At 37.3% G+C, this 17,896-nt stretch overlaps 1 protein-coding gene across 1 annotated transcript; it reads right to left on the bottom strand.

Annotated features, from left to right (window-relative positions):
* Positions 1–8,480: 8,480 nt before the first annotated feature.
* LOC149178083 (putative disease resistance protein At5g63020) lies at positions 8,481–11,287 on the bottom strand. The gene has a single exon (XM_089423536.1). It carries the CDS (start codon positions 11,152–11,154, stop codon positions 8,551–8,553), a length of 2,604 nt encoding a protein of 867 aa, XP_089279662.1. The 5' UTR covers positions 11,155–11,287; the 3' UTR covers positions 8,481–8,550.
* Positions 11,288–17,896: the final 6,609 nt, after the last annotated feature.

Below are 17,896 nucleotides of genomic sequence, written 5' to 3' on the forward strand. Positions count from 1 at the left end.
TGTCCAACAAGTGGCGAGTACATTGGGTAAATTCTAGCAAAAAAAGTTTGCATGCATTCTTCGAAATGTGCATATGTTCAACTAATTTTTATTTCTTAACAACGGGAATACATTCGTGAGACTCATGTACAATACATTACTGTTAGATCCCTATAATACTAGTGATTACCCCATTACTATTGTAGTTGTATCCCTTATTAATATTGTTGTGCCCCTATTGCCCCCATATTGTTATTATTGTGCCCCATAGAAACCCTCTATTGTTATTTTTGTGGCTTTATAGTATTATTGTTAGGTCGATTGGGTTATATTGTGACTCCTTAGACTCCTATATATAGAAAGGAGGTTTTGTCATTTGCATCATCCAAGAATTGTTCATTTATGTAATGTAAAGGAGGTTTCCCCATCGAAGAGGCTGAATTCTAAGGCGTTGATCTATCTTTTCTATCTTTTCTTGAGCTAGTTTCATAACATTTGGTATCAGAGCTTTGGATTCTAGGGTTTCGCTGCTCCAAACAGGTCATCGTGGCATTTTCGCTATAACTTTTTTTCTGCGACGTTTCAGAAGCTAAAAAAAACCCATTTGAGAAGACATCGTGCTGAATCTTGGGTCCAAATTTCAGATCTTTTCGCTCTATATTTGCGGAGATATGATCTGAGGAAGTTGGTCTTTTTGTAGACTCCTGAATTACATTCCAAACAGGTGACCTGGGGAAAATCATCATAACTTTCTCTCTGAGCATCGGATTGAAATTTCGTAAGAAGGTGCAGAAAGAGGACGGACTGTAGTTTTCTTGTATATATTTTTCAAAGCCAAAGGTCGAAACAGTGACTCGTGGCACGTCATACAAGTTCGCTCTACTGAACTAGTCTATAATCAGGTCACTGTGGGAGATTTGGCATAACTCTTCCGTGGAGAATCCAATTTGGATCAGACTGGTGGCATTGGAAAGAGGACACAGAGGGCTATCATAGGTTGCAATTTCAGAACTAGATGATTCGAAATTACAAAGATACATCAGATTCAATATCAAGCTCCTACAAAGTGAAAAAAGGTGTGTAGTTTTTTAAATTTTTGCATAAGCTTGGTTTGAAAAATTAGTTTGAAGGAATTCAAAGGGCATAGTAAAGCATTATTATTGGTAATTGATGACCCGAGGGAAGAAAATGCAAACACCTAGTAGGCAACCTGAAAGCTCTAGCATGACTCATGAAGAAGAGGAAGAAATGCAACATGATATATCAAAATTACGAGACCAAGTGCAACAAGTGTCACTTGCACAAAAAGCAACAGAATCTAAGATGGATGGTTTAAAGAAAGATGTAGAAGCTAAGATGGATGGTTTAAAGAAAGGTGTAGAAGCTAAGATGGATTGTTTAAAGACAAGCATGGAAGATTTGAAGACAGATTTGACAAAGTTTCTACAAGAAATGCTTACTAATGGTGAAAGGGTAGTAAAAGAAACTCATGATGATAACAAAAGAAATGTTAATCATGATTTCATAGACTCTAATGTTGGATCGAAGACCCACCATATTCCAAAAATCGATATGAGGAAGTTTGATGGCAAGGATCCCGCAACATGGATATTACAGATGGAGCAATTTTTCGATCTCAATAATGTGCAAAACACACAAAAGGTACGTATTGCAACTTTATATTTGGAACCAAATCAGTTTGTATGGTATCATACGCTTTGCTCTCATAAACAAATTATCACTTGGGCAATTTTTACGGAAGAATTGACAGCACATTATGAGGATACAAAAAGCAACACTTTTTTTAGCCAATTGATAAGTCCCAAACAAAAGGGTTCAATAATGGAGCACATTGAGGAGTTCCAAAAATTGAACATAAGGGTAAAAAATATTCCAGAGGAGCATAGGATTGATGTGTTCATAGGGACTTTAAAGGATAATATCCAACATGATGTTCGCCTTTGGGAACCTAATTCATTAGAGAAGGCATTCAGGTTAGCAAGAAAAATGGAAAGCAAAATTATGGCAACCAGGAAGCATACCACTCACAACTATAAAGATGGAAGTGTTGTTGCCCCTAGTCTTCCACAACCTATAAGGTTGACAACACAACAATTGGAAGAAAAAAGAGCAAAAGGGCTTTGTTACAGTTGTGATAGCAAATACACTAAAGGTCATAAGTGTGCTGAGAAGAAATTATTCTACATAGATTGTGAAGAGGAAGAAGAAAAGGAGCAAGAAAGGTCAAAAGAGAGGATATACTCCAGGAACAAAGCCTAGATAAAGAAGAAATGAATCCGACCATATCTTGTAATGCATTGGCGGGAATTACCACTCCTCAAACCATCAAGATAGAAGGACAAATCAAGAAGAAAAAGGTAATAGTGTTGATTGATTCAGGAAGTACCCACAATTTTATTCATTGTAAGGTAGCAAAAGAATTGAATTGCTTCTTATATCCAGCACCAGAGTGTCAAGTGATGGTTGCAAATGTAGGAACAATAAATTGCTCTGGAAAGTGCCATAATATCAAGCTATCCATGGGAGAATATGTATTGACTAGCCCAATGCTTTCCATTCCAATAGGAGGTGCTGATGTTGTATTAGGAGTCCAATGGCTACAATCCTTGGGTAAAATATCTTTTAATTTTCAAGAACTTTTCATGAAATTTTATGCGGAAGGAAAGGAAGTTGAATTAAGGGGTATTGCAGGGAAACCCGGAAAGATAATCAGCTCTAACGGTATGATAAAGATTTTAAAAAAGGAACAAAGAGGTGTAATTGCACAATTATGTTCGCTAGATGTTTCCACATCGGAATCATATATTTCTCCAGATCTCCAAAAAGTCTTGGACAATCATTCCAAGGTATTTGAGACTCCCAAAGGTCTCCCACCTATTCATGAGCATGATCATGCTATTCATCTGATTCCAGGAAGTGTTCCTCCAAACATCAGGCCGTACAGATATCCCTATGCCCAAAAGAGCGAAATTGAACGTATGGTTGTAGAAATGCTAGAGGCTGGTATAATTCAACCTAGTCAAAGTTCTTTCTCTGCTCCAGTAGTATTGGTGCACAAGAAGGATGGATCATGGCGCATGTGTCCGGATTATAGGGAGCTCAACAAGCTCACTATTAAAGATAAGTTTCCCATTCTTGTCATTGATGAATTACTGGATGAATTGTATGCAACAATTTACTTCACCAAGTTGGATCTTCGTTCAGGATATCATCAAATCAGAATGAAGACTGATGACATTCCGAAAACAGCATTTAGCATGAGGGTCATTATGAATTTTTGGTCATGCCTTTTGGCCTTACCAATGCACCTTCTACATTTCAAGGTTTGATGATTTCCATTTTCAAACCCTTCCTTAGAAAATGTGTGTTAGTATTTTTTGATGATATACTAATCTACAGCAAGTCTTGGAAGGATCATGTTGAACATGTTGACAGGGTGCTACAACTATTGGAGGAGAAACAATTATATGCAAAAAGATCCAAATGTTTCTTTGGAGTACAAGAGGTGGAATATCTGGGTCATATTGTATCTCATGAAGGAGTTAAGGTAGACCCTAGCAAAATTAAAGCCATTAAGGAATGGAAAATCCCCACGTCCATAAAGCATCTGCGAGGATTTCTCGGGTTGACAGGGTATTATCGCAAGTTGGTTAAGAATTATGGGAGAATAGCAGCACCTCTAACAACATTATTGAAGAAAGATGCATTTTCATGGACTCCAGAAGCAACAAAGGCCTTCGAACATCTTAAAGAGGCAATGTGCCAAGCACCGGTCTTAGCTACACCGGACTTCACAAAAACCTTTATTGTGGAATGTGATGCTTCAGGAAATGGAATTGGTGTTGTTTTAATGCAAGATGAAAGACCAATTGCTTTTGAAAGTCGTCCAATCAAGGGAAAGTTTTTACACAAAGCTATTTATGAGAAGGAAATGTTGGCAATACTACATGCACTTAAGAAATGGCGACCCTACCTAATGGGAAGACACTTCAAGGTAAAAACGGATCATGATAGCCTTAAATACTTTTTAGAACAAAGATTATCCTCTGAAGAGCAACAAAAGTGGGTCACAAAGATGTGGGTATATGACTTTGAAATCATCTACAAAAAAGGGAAGCAAAATATGGTGGCAGATGCACTCTCAAGAAAGGATGAGGATGTGGAAGCATTGTTGTGCGCCATTTCTATTATCCAACCCAATTGGATAAACGAAGCAAGGGAGGAATGGAAGAATGATGAAGAAGTGTGGACACTTATTCGAAAGTTACAACAAGATTCCAGTACATCTGATACATTTAGCTGGCAAAATGATTCGTTATGGTACAAAGATCGCTTATACCTCTGTAAGAATTCCCAACTCAAACAAAAGATTCTTATGGAATTGCACACTTCTCCCTTAGGAGGGAACTCAGGATTTTTAAAAACTTACCACAGTGTTAAGAAGGAATTTTTTTGGGATGGCCTTAAATTAGATATTCAAAAGTTTGTGGCAGAATGTTTGGTTTGCCAACAAAATAAAGTTGAAATAATTAATACCTTGGGTCTATTACAACCTTTATCCATTCCAAGCCAACGTTGGGGGGAGGTTTCAATGGATTTTATCACAGGTTTACCCAAGTCTGAGGGAAAGAATGTCATCATGGTGGTAGTTGATAGACTTACCAAGTATGCACACTTTTGTGCATTATCACATCCATTTAAAGCCAGTACAGTTTCTACTGCATTTATGGAAACAATTCAAAAGCTACATGGAAATCAAAAGATTATTGTAAGTGACAGAGATCCCATCTTTACGGGAAATTTTTGGATAGAATTATTTTCTTGTCTTGGTACTCAGTTAGCTCATAGCTCATCTTATCATCCTCAATCTGATGGGCAAACTGAGATAGTAAACAAATTTCTGGAAGGATATCTTCGTTGCTTTGTCTCTGATCAACAGACACAATGGGTCAAATGGTTGCCTCTAGCTGAATGGTGGTATAACACATCCTTCCATACATCAACAAAAATGACCCCATTTATGGCACTTTATGGATATCAGCCACCATCCATCACATCATATTTAAGAGAAAATTCTAAGGTTCAAGCAGCGGAACATCACATCGAACATCAATAACAAGTCCTCCAACTCTTAAAGGATAACCTCGTGTTGGCACAGAATAGAATGAAACAACAAGCAGATCAACATCGCAGCGAAAGAAGTTTTGATGTAGGTGATTGGGTATTCCTACGGCTACAACCATATTATAAATAAATGTCCCTGAAGCAAGCTAAGAAGGATAATAAATTATCACCAAAGTATTATGGTCCGCACAAGGTATTGCAAAAGATTGGTACTATGGCATACAAATTGGAGCTTCCTGCGGCTTCTCGAGTGCACCCAGTTTTCCATGTTTAATGTTTAAAGAAGGTTATAGGCGACAAGCTCCTAGTTCAAACAATATTGCTAGAACTTGACGAGGAAGGAAAAATTATATTGGAACAGGAAGCAGTCACAGAGACAAGAACTAGACAGCTACGAAATCGATCAATTTCAGAGTATCTCATCAAGTGGAAGAACTTATTCGTTGAAGATTCCACATGGGAGGATGAGAATTTTATACAGAAGCATCCAGAACTACTCAAGCGTTGAGGACAACACTTTTTTGAAGGAGAGGGGCATGTTAGATCCCTATAATACTAGTGATTACCCCATTACTATTGTAGTTGTATCCCTTATTAATATTGTTATGCCCCTATTGCCCCCATATTGTTATTATTGTGCCCCATAGAAACCCTCTCTTGTTATTTTTGTGGCTTTATAGTATTATTGTTAGGTCGGCTGGGTTATATTGTGACTCCTTAGACTCCTATATATAGAAAGGAGGCTTTGTCATTTGTATCATCCAAGAATTGTTCATTTATGTAATGTAAAGAAGGTTTCCCCCTCGAAGAGGCTGAATTCTAAGGCGTTGATCTATCTTTTCTATCTTTTCTTGCGCTGGTTTCATAACAATTACCTTCCCTACCTACCTTCATCTCTCACCTTCTCACATTATCTTAGTAATGCCAAGGCCATGCATGCATTATATAAACTGTGTGTATGTGTGTCTCTATCCCCCTTCCTCTACCATTTCTCTCTCCCTCTCTCTCTCTCTCTCTCTCTCTATTCCCCCCATCAATGTCTTTGTCTCTCCCTCTCTCTCACTATATATATCCCTCTCTCTTGCATTGCTCTCTGTCCTTCTCTTCACTTCTCCCTCTCTCTCTATCTCTTTCTTAATCCCTCTCTATTCCCCCACCATCTCTCTCTCTCTCTCGCCCCCACCCCACCCACTGTATCTCTCCCTCTCCCCCCCATCACTATCTCTCCCCCTTCCTCTCTCTTTATATCTCTCACTTCTTTCCCTCCATTATATACATCCCTCCCTATCTCCTTCCGTCTCACTTTCTATCTCCACCTCTCTCTCTTATTCCCCCTCCACTATCTCCATGCCTCCCTCTCTCCTTCTCTCTCACTCTCTATCTCCACCTCTCTCTTCTTCCCTGTTTATCTCTCTCTTCTTCCACACTTTCTCCCTTCCTCTCTCCTCTCTCAATCTCCCTCCCCTCCTTCACTCTCTCCTCTCTTAATCTCCTCTCCCTCCTTTTCTCTCTCCTCCCTCCCTCTCTCCTTCCCTCTCTTACTCTTTCTCTCATCCACACTCTTTATCTCCCTATATCCATTTACACATTTGTCTATGTCTCTCTATCTCCCCCCACCCTCTCTCTCTCCACCCCCCTCTCCTCTCTCTTTCTCCCATATTCCATTAGTATCTATCTTCCTCTCTTTGTCTATATATCTCTTCTTCCTCTTCTACTCTCTCTATTTCCCCCTCTCCCCTCTCGATCTCCCTCCCATCCTCTCTCCTCCCTCCTTGTCTCCTTCCCTCCCTTCTCTCTTTCTCTCTCCCCCCCCCCCCCCCCCCATTTTTTGTCTCTCTATTTCCATTTACCTATTTGCACGTGTCTCTCCAACTCTTCTACCTGTCCTCTCTCTTCTCGTTGTCTCCCTCTTCTTTCCTCTCTATGTATTAAAAATTGACATTTTTTACTATTTTTAATACACTTTTCTCTTGATATTGATCAAAACCTTAAAATATAAACCTTTTATTTCAGCTACAAGTTTTGGGGACCTTTACCATTTGGAAAAAAATAATATGGCACACTAGAGGATATTGAGACCTACAATCTAATAGAAAGAATTGTTTGATAATGGTAAGATCCTTTTAGGTTGCAGTAATGGAAGGTTCTACAATTTCAAGGAATAATGACTTTTACAATTTAAAAAAACATATAAAATTAGGTTTGTAAATTTTGAAAAAATAGTTGTGCAAGAACAACATGTTCTCTACAACTTCACAAGTTTTTGTAGCAATATTGCATCATTTAGATACTCAAAGGTTGTATTAACCGAAACATGTGTTATATTTTGCATGAAAAATAACATACCAATGTTAGAAAAACTCAAAATTCACATAGTTAGACACAATTTCTATAAATAAGAATTATATATTTGGAAAGCCAACTCATTTTCCTACTTTTCATCATTTTACATCATCTTCAAATTCATTGTGTAAATATCTCTAATCATCTCTCTAAATTAAGAAATTGTTATTTTTCTAAATTTACATTGCCACTAACTCTTCCTCAAAAACCATCATTGGTTTGTACACACCCTGAAAAAAACTATTATTATTATTTGGAGAGGGAAAAACTATTTCTATTGTTTGAAAATTTGAATTTGTAAATTGATGAAATTCTTCAAGTAAATGTTATAATTTACCATATATAATACTAAAGTAAAGTAAATAAATAAATTTATGAAAAAAATAGATCCCTATAATGATTACAAAATCTAAAAAAAACCAAGAACAAATATTTATTTTAATATATTAATATTAACGATTTAATTTTTAATATATCTATCTTTAAATTATATTAGTTATTAGTCTTTAAATTGGAACACCAATAATTATCACATATGAAAACAACAATTTAAAGAGTTCACCCATTCATCATTGCGTTTGTAGTATTGTAGCCAAACATGAAATATGGTGCAGTATGAAAATGTCATTGCATTTGTAGTATTGTAGCCAAACATGAAATGTGGTGCACTATGAAAATTTGAAGCAGCATAATTGGCAATTCCCTTTTAATATTGTATATACTTATTAGTTAAAAAAATATTGTTAATAATAAATTAGTTTTATTATATATATTTATTTATATCATAATAATAAAATTATATTTCATTAAATTATTTAAATTAATTTAATAATTACAATATTTTTTTTTTATTTTATGTTATTTAAAAATTGGGAAAAAAACCATTAAAACATATTCAACATAGGAAAAAAGAAAAATGAAATTCAAAGTAACATTTAAATAAAGAAAAATTTCTAAAATGCAACAGTCAAATAATATTTAAGATTATCCTGTTAAAGCATTATCACCATGTACTCAAATAACATTACTACCATTTTTTGAATGATGGTTGCAGTTTCAGTCTTGCAGCTTCGTCCTCCCAAATTAGAGCGGACCACCAGTTTTCTTCCCCCTAATTTGTTTCAAGTTACATAATCTTTCTTTTCCTATTGGTAATCTCTTAACCAACGGGCAACCCCATATGTCCAACCTCTTTAACATTGGAAAACTGGCCGATGCACCATCACCACCAATCTCCAAAACAGGCAGCTCCCTTAGTTCAGTGCACACGCGCAACCCTAGCTCCTCCAAATTTGGCAACTTGCGAACGTAACTGGGCAAACTTCTCCCCGGATAGTAAAATAAAGACAAGCTTCGCAAGTCGTTCATATTTTGGAGAGGAGGGAGAATATCTACCATCGCTGCATCCTCCACCACATCATCCACCGGAGCATCATCTCTCCTAGCATTTGCATCCTGGGCATACTGTAACTCTAATTTTCTCATCTTCTTCAACCACCCACAATCACAATCACTGAATATATGAGGTTTTACTCCTATCCTTAGTTCCAACAGATTTGACAGATTTTTAAAATCTTGAATATTGCTAATTACCCAACCAGGCCTCTTACACGGCAAACACAATTTGGTCAATGAAGTGAGTCCAAAGATACCCCGTGGAATCACCGTTGATCTGTCTTCCCTATCCCATATATCAAAATTCAAATGTTTTAAGCTTTGAAGATCTCCTATCTTGTCTGGCAAAGAAACCAGGGATTCACAACATTGAAGATTTAAAAACTGAAGACGAGACAGAGTGCATATGCTTTCAGGCAATTCCTTGAGAAGATAGCAGCCAGTCAAATTGAGAAACTGAAGCTCTCCAAGTTGCCCCACCGATGTTGGTAATGATTCTATTAAGGTGCAAGATAGATCCAGAACCTTGAGAGACGTGATGTTTGAAAATGATGCTGCTGGAACCTTTGTCAATTTATTGCAGTTGGCTAACACCAAACACAGGAGTTCTGTACTGCATTCCAAATCCGTGGGGAGCTCTTCAATATCATTGTGACTAACAGATAGTCTTCTGCAATTCCTAGTCACTTCTCCACGGGGGAATTGCTGGAGATGTTGAGCTGATGCAAATACCCAATCTTCATCCCTTTCGCCTATGTAAATTGCCATATCGCGCAGAACGTCATGAACTCTTATCACCTCACTCTCCACAATAAAGAAACAGCGTTCTGACCGTATCCTTATTCCCGTCAGACCGACATATTCGATCAAGCACCTGCTTACCAGTGCATCTATGTACTGACGCCCAACATCCATTAAAGAAGTTATTCCTCTGGAGATGACCAATCCTTCAGCACTCCACAACTCCACCAGTGTCTCCACCTCGATTTCTGCATCCTCTGGAAACGCAGCACAATATAGAAAACAACTCTTCAGATGATTTGGCAAATCATTATAGCTCCATCTCAAGCGTTGATAGAGATCTTTATCGATGGTGCTGTGAGTGTCCGGGAAGGTAGGATCTACATTTCTCATGAATTGTAAAGCATTGCGCCACTTACTTACATCCGTTTCCGAACGCAGTGCTGCAGCAACTACATTTAAAGCCAGGGGCAAACCTTTGCATTCTCTGGCAATTTCTTTGGCAGTAGTTTCTATCTCAGGAGCAACCCCATTTGCGAAAGCTTTTCTGCTGAATAACTCCCACCCTTGCTCTGGGGACAGGGGTTCCATCCTCAAGGAGTAATGATCACTTCCCGCCATTGTTTTAATAACATCGCTGCTGCGACTGGATATGAGGACTTTGCTGCCCTTATCACGCCCAAATTTGATGCCTACTTTATTCAGATCAATTGGACTCCATAAGTCGTCCAAGATCAGAAGAAATCTCCTGTTTTCTAGAAAGGCGGACAATCTCATCTGCCTTATGTCAAGTGTAGGACAGTCCTTGAGATCTAAATGCAGTGTGTAGGCAATGGAAAACTGCGACTCTTTAATCCTATCATCTTCCGATTCAGATTTATGCATTGAAACTGTATGCCAAATGACAAAATCAAATATACCACTCACCTTGTCCTTGTAATTGTTGTGAATTACTTGGAGCACGGAGGTTTTGCCGACCCCACCCATGCCGTATATGCCAATCACGCGAGCTTGGTAATGAGCTGGTTCCGTAAGCCATGCCTGCAGCTTCACCTGAGCAGATTCAATGGACGACCCTACGATGTCTTCTGGTACATTTTGAAGAAGTAGCTCGGCGTGGGGCGCTGAGGTGGACGCAATGTCCTGGACATTGGCAGTCACTGAAAAGTCCTGCTCAAGGTCTTGAAAGAGCTGGCGAAATCTTGTATCCCAATTTCTAACTTCTGTGGTGAGGTTGGGATTACAGGGGAGGCAACAGCCATAACACCGTTGTCGCTGTCGCTTGGCGCGCTGGACGAGCTGTTGGGCCTCTCTGAGGGCATCGTTCATCCTTGTTAAACATAGAACGACGGGCTCGGGCAGACTTCTTTGTTGCTCTTGGAAATGCTTGTCAATATATCGCAAGTGAACCTCCATCCGGATGAAGTCAGTACTGAGAACCTCAAGGTTTTCCTCCAACTCAACAATATTCTTTATCTGGCTGACAACTCCAGCAATAATGGTGCTTGCAATACTCTTTACCACATCGGTGGCAATACCAGTGGCCGCCATGAAAGAATGACCAAAGAAAATATTGGGAATATGCGAAAAGCCAAATGAAATGGGAGCTGAACGGAAAGCTTATGGCGGCTTGTGAGGGGAGAAGTGCCCTGCTGAGTCTCAAAAGTGCATGCAAAGGGGATGCGGTAATGGATTGGGGGAATCGGTGATTCGAATATGCAAAGAAAAGAGGTGGCTTAGGCTTGGTCTGAATAGAGACACGCACATGGGTGTGGTTAATTCAATTATTGTAGCCGTCCTTCTCACACTCCGCGTTTAGGAAAGATTATTGTAGCCGTCCTTCTCACACTCCGCGTTTAGAAAAGATTATTGGTGCTCAAAGAAGATTAAAAGAGTTACATAATGGAGGGAAAGCTGGGTGATCCTTCACTATGTTACTATTACACGCTTTAGTAAAAGTTGATTTGAGTGAATGGAGTTGCGCTTTAGTAAAAGTTGATTTGAGTGAATGGAGGTGGGGTATTTTTGTATGGTATCGGAAAGTGTCTCACTATGCTAGGTCACTGGATGTCTATGTTGGATGAGGACTATACGAATAACATAGTCGGAGGCATCTGTCTCAATTTCAAATGGTTACTGCAAGCCTGACAATGTGAGTACATGTGCAAAGCAGAGGCAGTGCTTCAGCTCAACGAACTTCTTCTATTGGAACTCAAACTAGGAAAAATTTGCTTTTTCTCTGCCCTTGGTAATCTAACTCAAAGGAAAAGTGGTATGGGAGAATCCCAACATGAATCTCCAATAAAAAATTATGAGGCCCAAAACATTACAAAGCTCTGTTAGAGTGATCGGGGCTGGCCAATCTTGAATGAAATGGATCTTAGCCAGATCCACACACACGCCTTGCTCATATATGATGTAACTCAGATATTGGACCTGGCTCATGCCGAAGGTGCATTTCTCCAAGTTAGCACATACTTTTTGTTGTCGTAAGGTTTGAACGGCCTATCGAATGTGTTGTAAGTGCGCTTCCCAACTCTTGTTGAAGATGAGGTTGTCGTCCAAATAAACACCCATGAACCAATTGGTGAAGAGTCACAAGATATCATACATCAACCTCATAAAAGTAGTAGGGGAATTTGTGAACCTAAAGGGCATGACCAACCATTCAAGAAGGCCTTCGTTGGCTTTGAAGGCAGTCTTCCATACATATGTGGTCTCTATTGTAATTTGGTGATAGTAAGACTTCAAATCAATCTTGTTGAAATACTTGGCCCCCTTGAACTGGTCCAGAACGCTATCAATCCGTGGGATTGGATACCTGTTCCTAGCAATGATTTTGTTTAGTGCCCAATAATCAATGTAGAGTCTCCATGTCCCATCCTTCTTTTGTACAAGTATAATCGAGCTCCCACGGAGTACGGAACATGGTCAAATGTGCCATTTTTGCAGTAACTCCTAGATATGTCGCTTTATCCCTTCATTTTCTAGAATAGAGCAGCAGTATATCGACCCATTGGGTAGGGGTGCTCCAAGAGTCAAGTTGATCGAATGCTTGACCTAATAGTGCAAGAGTACCCCAATGGGTGAGGAGAAGATGTCCCTATATTCTTCCATGACCTTACTGTTGTAGTAGCTACAGCCACCCTCCAAAAATTTTCCTAAGCTTCATTTGGAGCCTCCCTCCCAAATCACAACAACTTATTTCGCATTGATCCAAGTATTTGTGCTTTGATTGACCTTCATCCTTTGCATCATGTTTTATGTTTTCTTACTTGATTTACTGTGTAGCCGACAAGTCGATCTCTTGACTTGGTCTCAACCCAATCTTGGGCTTGCTTTAGAGAACTGTGTAATCCTTGAGGGAAACCAACCTTTCCCTTGGGAATTGCACAATCCAAGCTAACAGTGAGCTTTCAACTCCAAAATTGTGCAGTCCCAATTGATAGCCGACCTTCAGCTAGGAAATTATACAGAGCATGAGAGGCATCCCAACACCACTCAGCCGAGAAATTATGCAGAAGCTTCTCCCTCAGCAATTGCCCAGTGCATGAACCAGTGAGTTACCCAGTCCTTCCTAGAATTGCGCAATCTCTCAAGGCAATGCATGGCATCCTTTCTAGATTATTGTAGTCATCCTTCTCATTGTAACAATTATTGTAGTCGTCCTCTCACACTCCGTGTTTACAAAATATTACTGGTGTTCAAATACGATTAAAAGACTTTGAGATTTGTTGGAACGGCTTATGGGAGGGAAAGATCGATGATCCTTTACTATGTTCAATTCAATATTGTACACATTTTTCGTTTAACCGAGTTCAAGTATTACAAGGGATTTGATTTAGTAAAAATTTATTTGAGTGAGTTGAGTTGTGGATAAAAATTGATTCTGATCGTCGAACAAGACACGGCTTTACTGAAGAAAGTCTTCACATTTTCCACCATCTGATTATATCTTCCACAATCATAATTTGGCACGAGACTTAGGGCTATAGCTAAAAGTGAACTCCAGTGTGGTGAGTGGAGTTATTATAATATAAAAATTGGTTTTTATTGGAAGGAAGTTGGAAGTTTTGTGGTCCAATGCTAAATTAGTTCGACTTCGAAATTTTAAAATCAAAATTTTAAATATTTCACTTTGGCATAAAGATTTCCATGAAGCGTCTTAGGCATTTTTTAAATTAATCCGACAGAGACAATAAAATTTAAAAAAAAAATATTGATTTTTAAATTAATTCGTAAAACGCATAAAAATAATTTTTCAAAAAAAATTCTCACTATCTAAATTAAATTAAAGAAAAAGTACGAAATTTTAAATTAAATATTTTTACAACACATTTTAATTTGTAAATTAATTAGCAGAATAACATTATTATATTTATGAAGTAAATAAGTAGAGTTTACGACACAGTGGAGATTTATAAAACTCTATGTACATTCTAATGTTTTAATTATCATTCTAAGTTTCATTATAGTTTTGAATGTTTTATAGTTTATGATTTTTTTTGCTATCCACGTTGAATTTGGCGTTGCATATTTTGTTAAAGGAAATTTTAAAAAATTGAAAGTGGGATAAATTTTTTAAAATGGAAAAAGTGTTAGTATTCTTACTTTTAAAATAGATAACAAAATTAGTCTCCAAATTATCATAATTAATTTTCTTATAATGAAATAATATAATAAAATTTTAGAAAATAAGATTAGCTTATGATTAGAAAATTATGATTAGAAAGCTAATTTAAGATAGGTTGGCAATTAAAGTTATATTTGATCTAAGCAAACATAATTACTTTTAAAATTATTGTTAAAGTTGTAAGAAATAATTAAAACAATCTCTTTTGTTGTTTTGTCAAATTCCCAAAAGCTTTTGATATAGTTAGCTGAAATAATCATTCGAAGAGACCCAAAGGTATTAGGGTTCCATTTAAATGACAATTGTAGTGATTAGGTCTTATGAGAGGCTCATTGTCAAATTTAGAAGTAGCTAGAGATAATTAGAAGAAATAAATTGTAAAATAAAGGTAAATAAAGGTTACCATATGTTCCTTATTATTTTTTGCATTTATATAAACATTCTAAAGGAAGTAGCTTGCACAAGGACTAATCTATTGAGGCTAGTCATTATTCTCCTTCTTTAAACAAATGATATTATTATTTTAGCAATGGGACATCTATCCTTTATTTTCCCATCAGAAATATCTTTATATTCCATAGGAGGAATATGCATGTTTCAATCGGGAATGTTGAAACTCAACAACAAGGATAGAAGTCATTATGAAAAAGCTTATTACTTAGGAGAACAAAACTTTGGTGGGGAGGATAAGAATCATTCTTCCCAATCATATGAGATAAACCCAATTGGCAAGTGGCTAACCTAACCTTGAAAATCATCTATAAATTGTCATGGATATTCCAATGGATAGTTCGTCATGACATATGTGTTAAATTATGCTAAAAATCTGAAATCTACATCATGAGAGTAAATTTCTCCTTAGATTTCTAGTTTTGTTAAGTATCATTTATTGTGTATGAATGCAAATTATAATTATGTAAAAAACAGAGAACATCAAAATAAAAATCACAAACCACAACTTAATGCAAGATGTAACCAAGGAAACTCTTTCAGGCGAAAACCTAGCTAGAAGGTGAGGCCACTTTGATCTCTTTATCTGAATAGAAAATGGATGCAAGTAAAAAGAAGCGAGGGTTGTGGGATGCTATAGTGCATAAATCCCATTTGTTTTCTCTCTCCCTAACCACTCTTGGTTACTACGTTCACCTATGATACAAAATGCACTAGAATATAATAAAACACTTTTCCTCCTAGAGACCCGATTATAACACAACCTAATAGCCTACTTGATCCAAACTTATGAAGGAACGAAATGAAATACAAGCATAAACAGAAACATAGAGATACGACGAAAACATAACTTTAATTCATTAATAACAAAGTACTAAAAATTGTTTTCATGTAGAATGGAAATAAACTAGCTCAGGCGATGGTAGCTTATCTATAGGAAGAGATGTGGTGGCTACATGCCTTCTAAAATATGTTATAATGAGGCTCAATGGATTTTTTGATCATTAAGAAACAATGGAAACCCTAAAAATCCAAATACATAACTCTAGGAGATTAAGCGCCAAAAGCTTGTAAGCCCCGTTGGGGTTAGTTGGAATGTCAACTTCTCGGGGTTGTAACTTTGGCATATGATATTTGTTTGACTACCATAATACCTTGTTTGGAAGATCTCCAAGAGGAGGCAAAAAAAAACAACAAATTGGTCTTGCACTTTTTTGGTCTCTCCATTTTCCAAAAAAAAAAAAAGGTCTTTTAGGCCCTCAAAACAGCCCCAAAAGTTTAAGATATGAAAAACTATCAAAAATAGTAAGTTACACTACAATTAAGGAATCTGAAAATAAACAACAGTGGGGGTACAAGTGGAATAGGCGAGTGGCCACCAATATCCACCTAGATTAGTCCTCCCCCATTAAGAATAAATGGCCCCCATTGTGTTGAGTACCTCCATGAGATTGGGAAACTTCTTCTGCTGCACTTGGTCCTTAGTGAGCCACTTACCTTGGTGCAGGAGTTAGCCAGGTTTGACAACCCGATATAGTTGGATCTTTTGTTGGTGATTGTTCTTGGTCTACGTGTCTGTGATCCGATCAGTTGTGGCCGGTTCCATGCAGTATGGGTTTAGCTTTGTTGGTGTGAGGTGTTCTATAATGTCTGTTGTGTCTAGTAATGGTGGAAAGTATGGTTGAACCCACATTGAACACTAGGTGTAGGCCAAGGAATGGGGTAATTCTAAGCTCAAAATGATTCTCTCCCAAAATCTTGGTGATGGTGTAAGGATCATATTGGAGTGGTCTGTGGTTTCGTTGGGCTTCGGCAAGGCGTTCTTTCTGCAAATGCAACCAAACTTTGTCACCCACCTGAAACTTGTGTGGCACCTGATGTTGATCATGCCGCTGCTTGTTGCTGTTGATCATGCTGGTGCAGTCTTTAGATGATGTGGGATGGGAATCCTTCCTAGCAACTAACATAGAATTCCTGGTCACATTGCAAAACAAATTAAGCCGAGCAGTGCCATAACTTGAAAGAGGGTTCTAGATGGGATTTTCTCTCGACAATTGACATAAAATTCCCTATTGTGCCCCAAAAGGCCTAGTTGAAGCATTTCATAAGGTATGGCAAGATGGTGTCATGGTGCTATAGGGCCCAAAATATGAGATGAGATGGAAAGTGCCACAGATATTTTGGCTATGATGCATGGAGACTAGGTAAGCATTGTGGATGACGTGGAATAGCCACGTGGGTTACATATAGGTTGCATGTGGCAATATCTTGTTTATGTGGCAAGAGTTAATTAAAAAGCTTTGGAAGGGCATAAATTTCAATCTAGAGGTTGGATTGAGATAAAATTCATATCACCGGGAATTTCTCAAGGATCTAAACATAATGGTAATATCTATTTTGAAATTTGATAAAATTGGAAAAAGAGGAATTTTGTAACCCAATCTTCATATTGAGACCATGGAGGTTGATTTAATTTTGATATAACACCTCCCACAACCTAATAAATTCCCAAGGGAGTGGGAGAGTGTGTTACAACTATTTTGATACAAAATATAGGTTTTAACCATGTACAGTTAATTACCACAAATATATTATTAATAAAATAGAAAATATGTCACGGTAAAGACACACATTAATGCATATATTTTATCACGAAAACTCATAACCTCGAAAACTAACAATATTTTTCAATATATATTATTTGCGTACAACATTACAATACAATATATATCACGTGACATTTATAAACAACCAATCCATTTACCTTTGATTAGAATACAACCATAGTTCCTTAATGAAAACTACAAAACCATGGGAAAAGCCACCACGCACCATAAAACCACTTTTAGCAAATTCATATGCCGAAAAATGGAAAAATCAGATGAAAAAAACTACCCAAATTATATTTCAGCATTGCACATTTATAGGGTGTGGTGATAGTCATGCAAGCAATATAAAACATACCCAACAATGCCACATTTTTGCTATCAAAATATATTTATTTTTCATAGGCTATGTGTGAATGTCCTTAATTAAGAATAGGGAAATTTGCTATCAAAAATTCTTATCATTAAATTCTTGTATATTGTAGTTTATTATTAGTAGTAGTAGTATTTTGTAATGTACATGTATTTAGTTAATTTTGAACCTTTCTGGGAGACTCTCTCTTTTGGTATTATGTTAAAATGGCTCCTTTATTAGCTTCTTGCT

Source organism: Pinus tabuliformis, chromosome 4_1, assembly GCF_031772625.1.
Source record: "Pinus tabuliformis cultivar Carrire ecotype Pingquan chromosome 4_1, CPIR1, whole genome shotgun sequence".
NCBI classification, from domain to species: Eukaryota; Viridiplantae; Streptophyta; class Pinopsida; order Pinales; family Pinaceae; genus Pinus; species Pinus tabuliformis.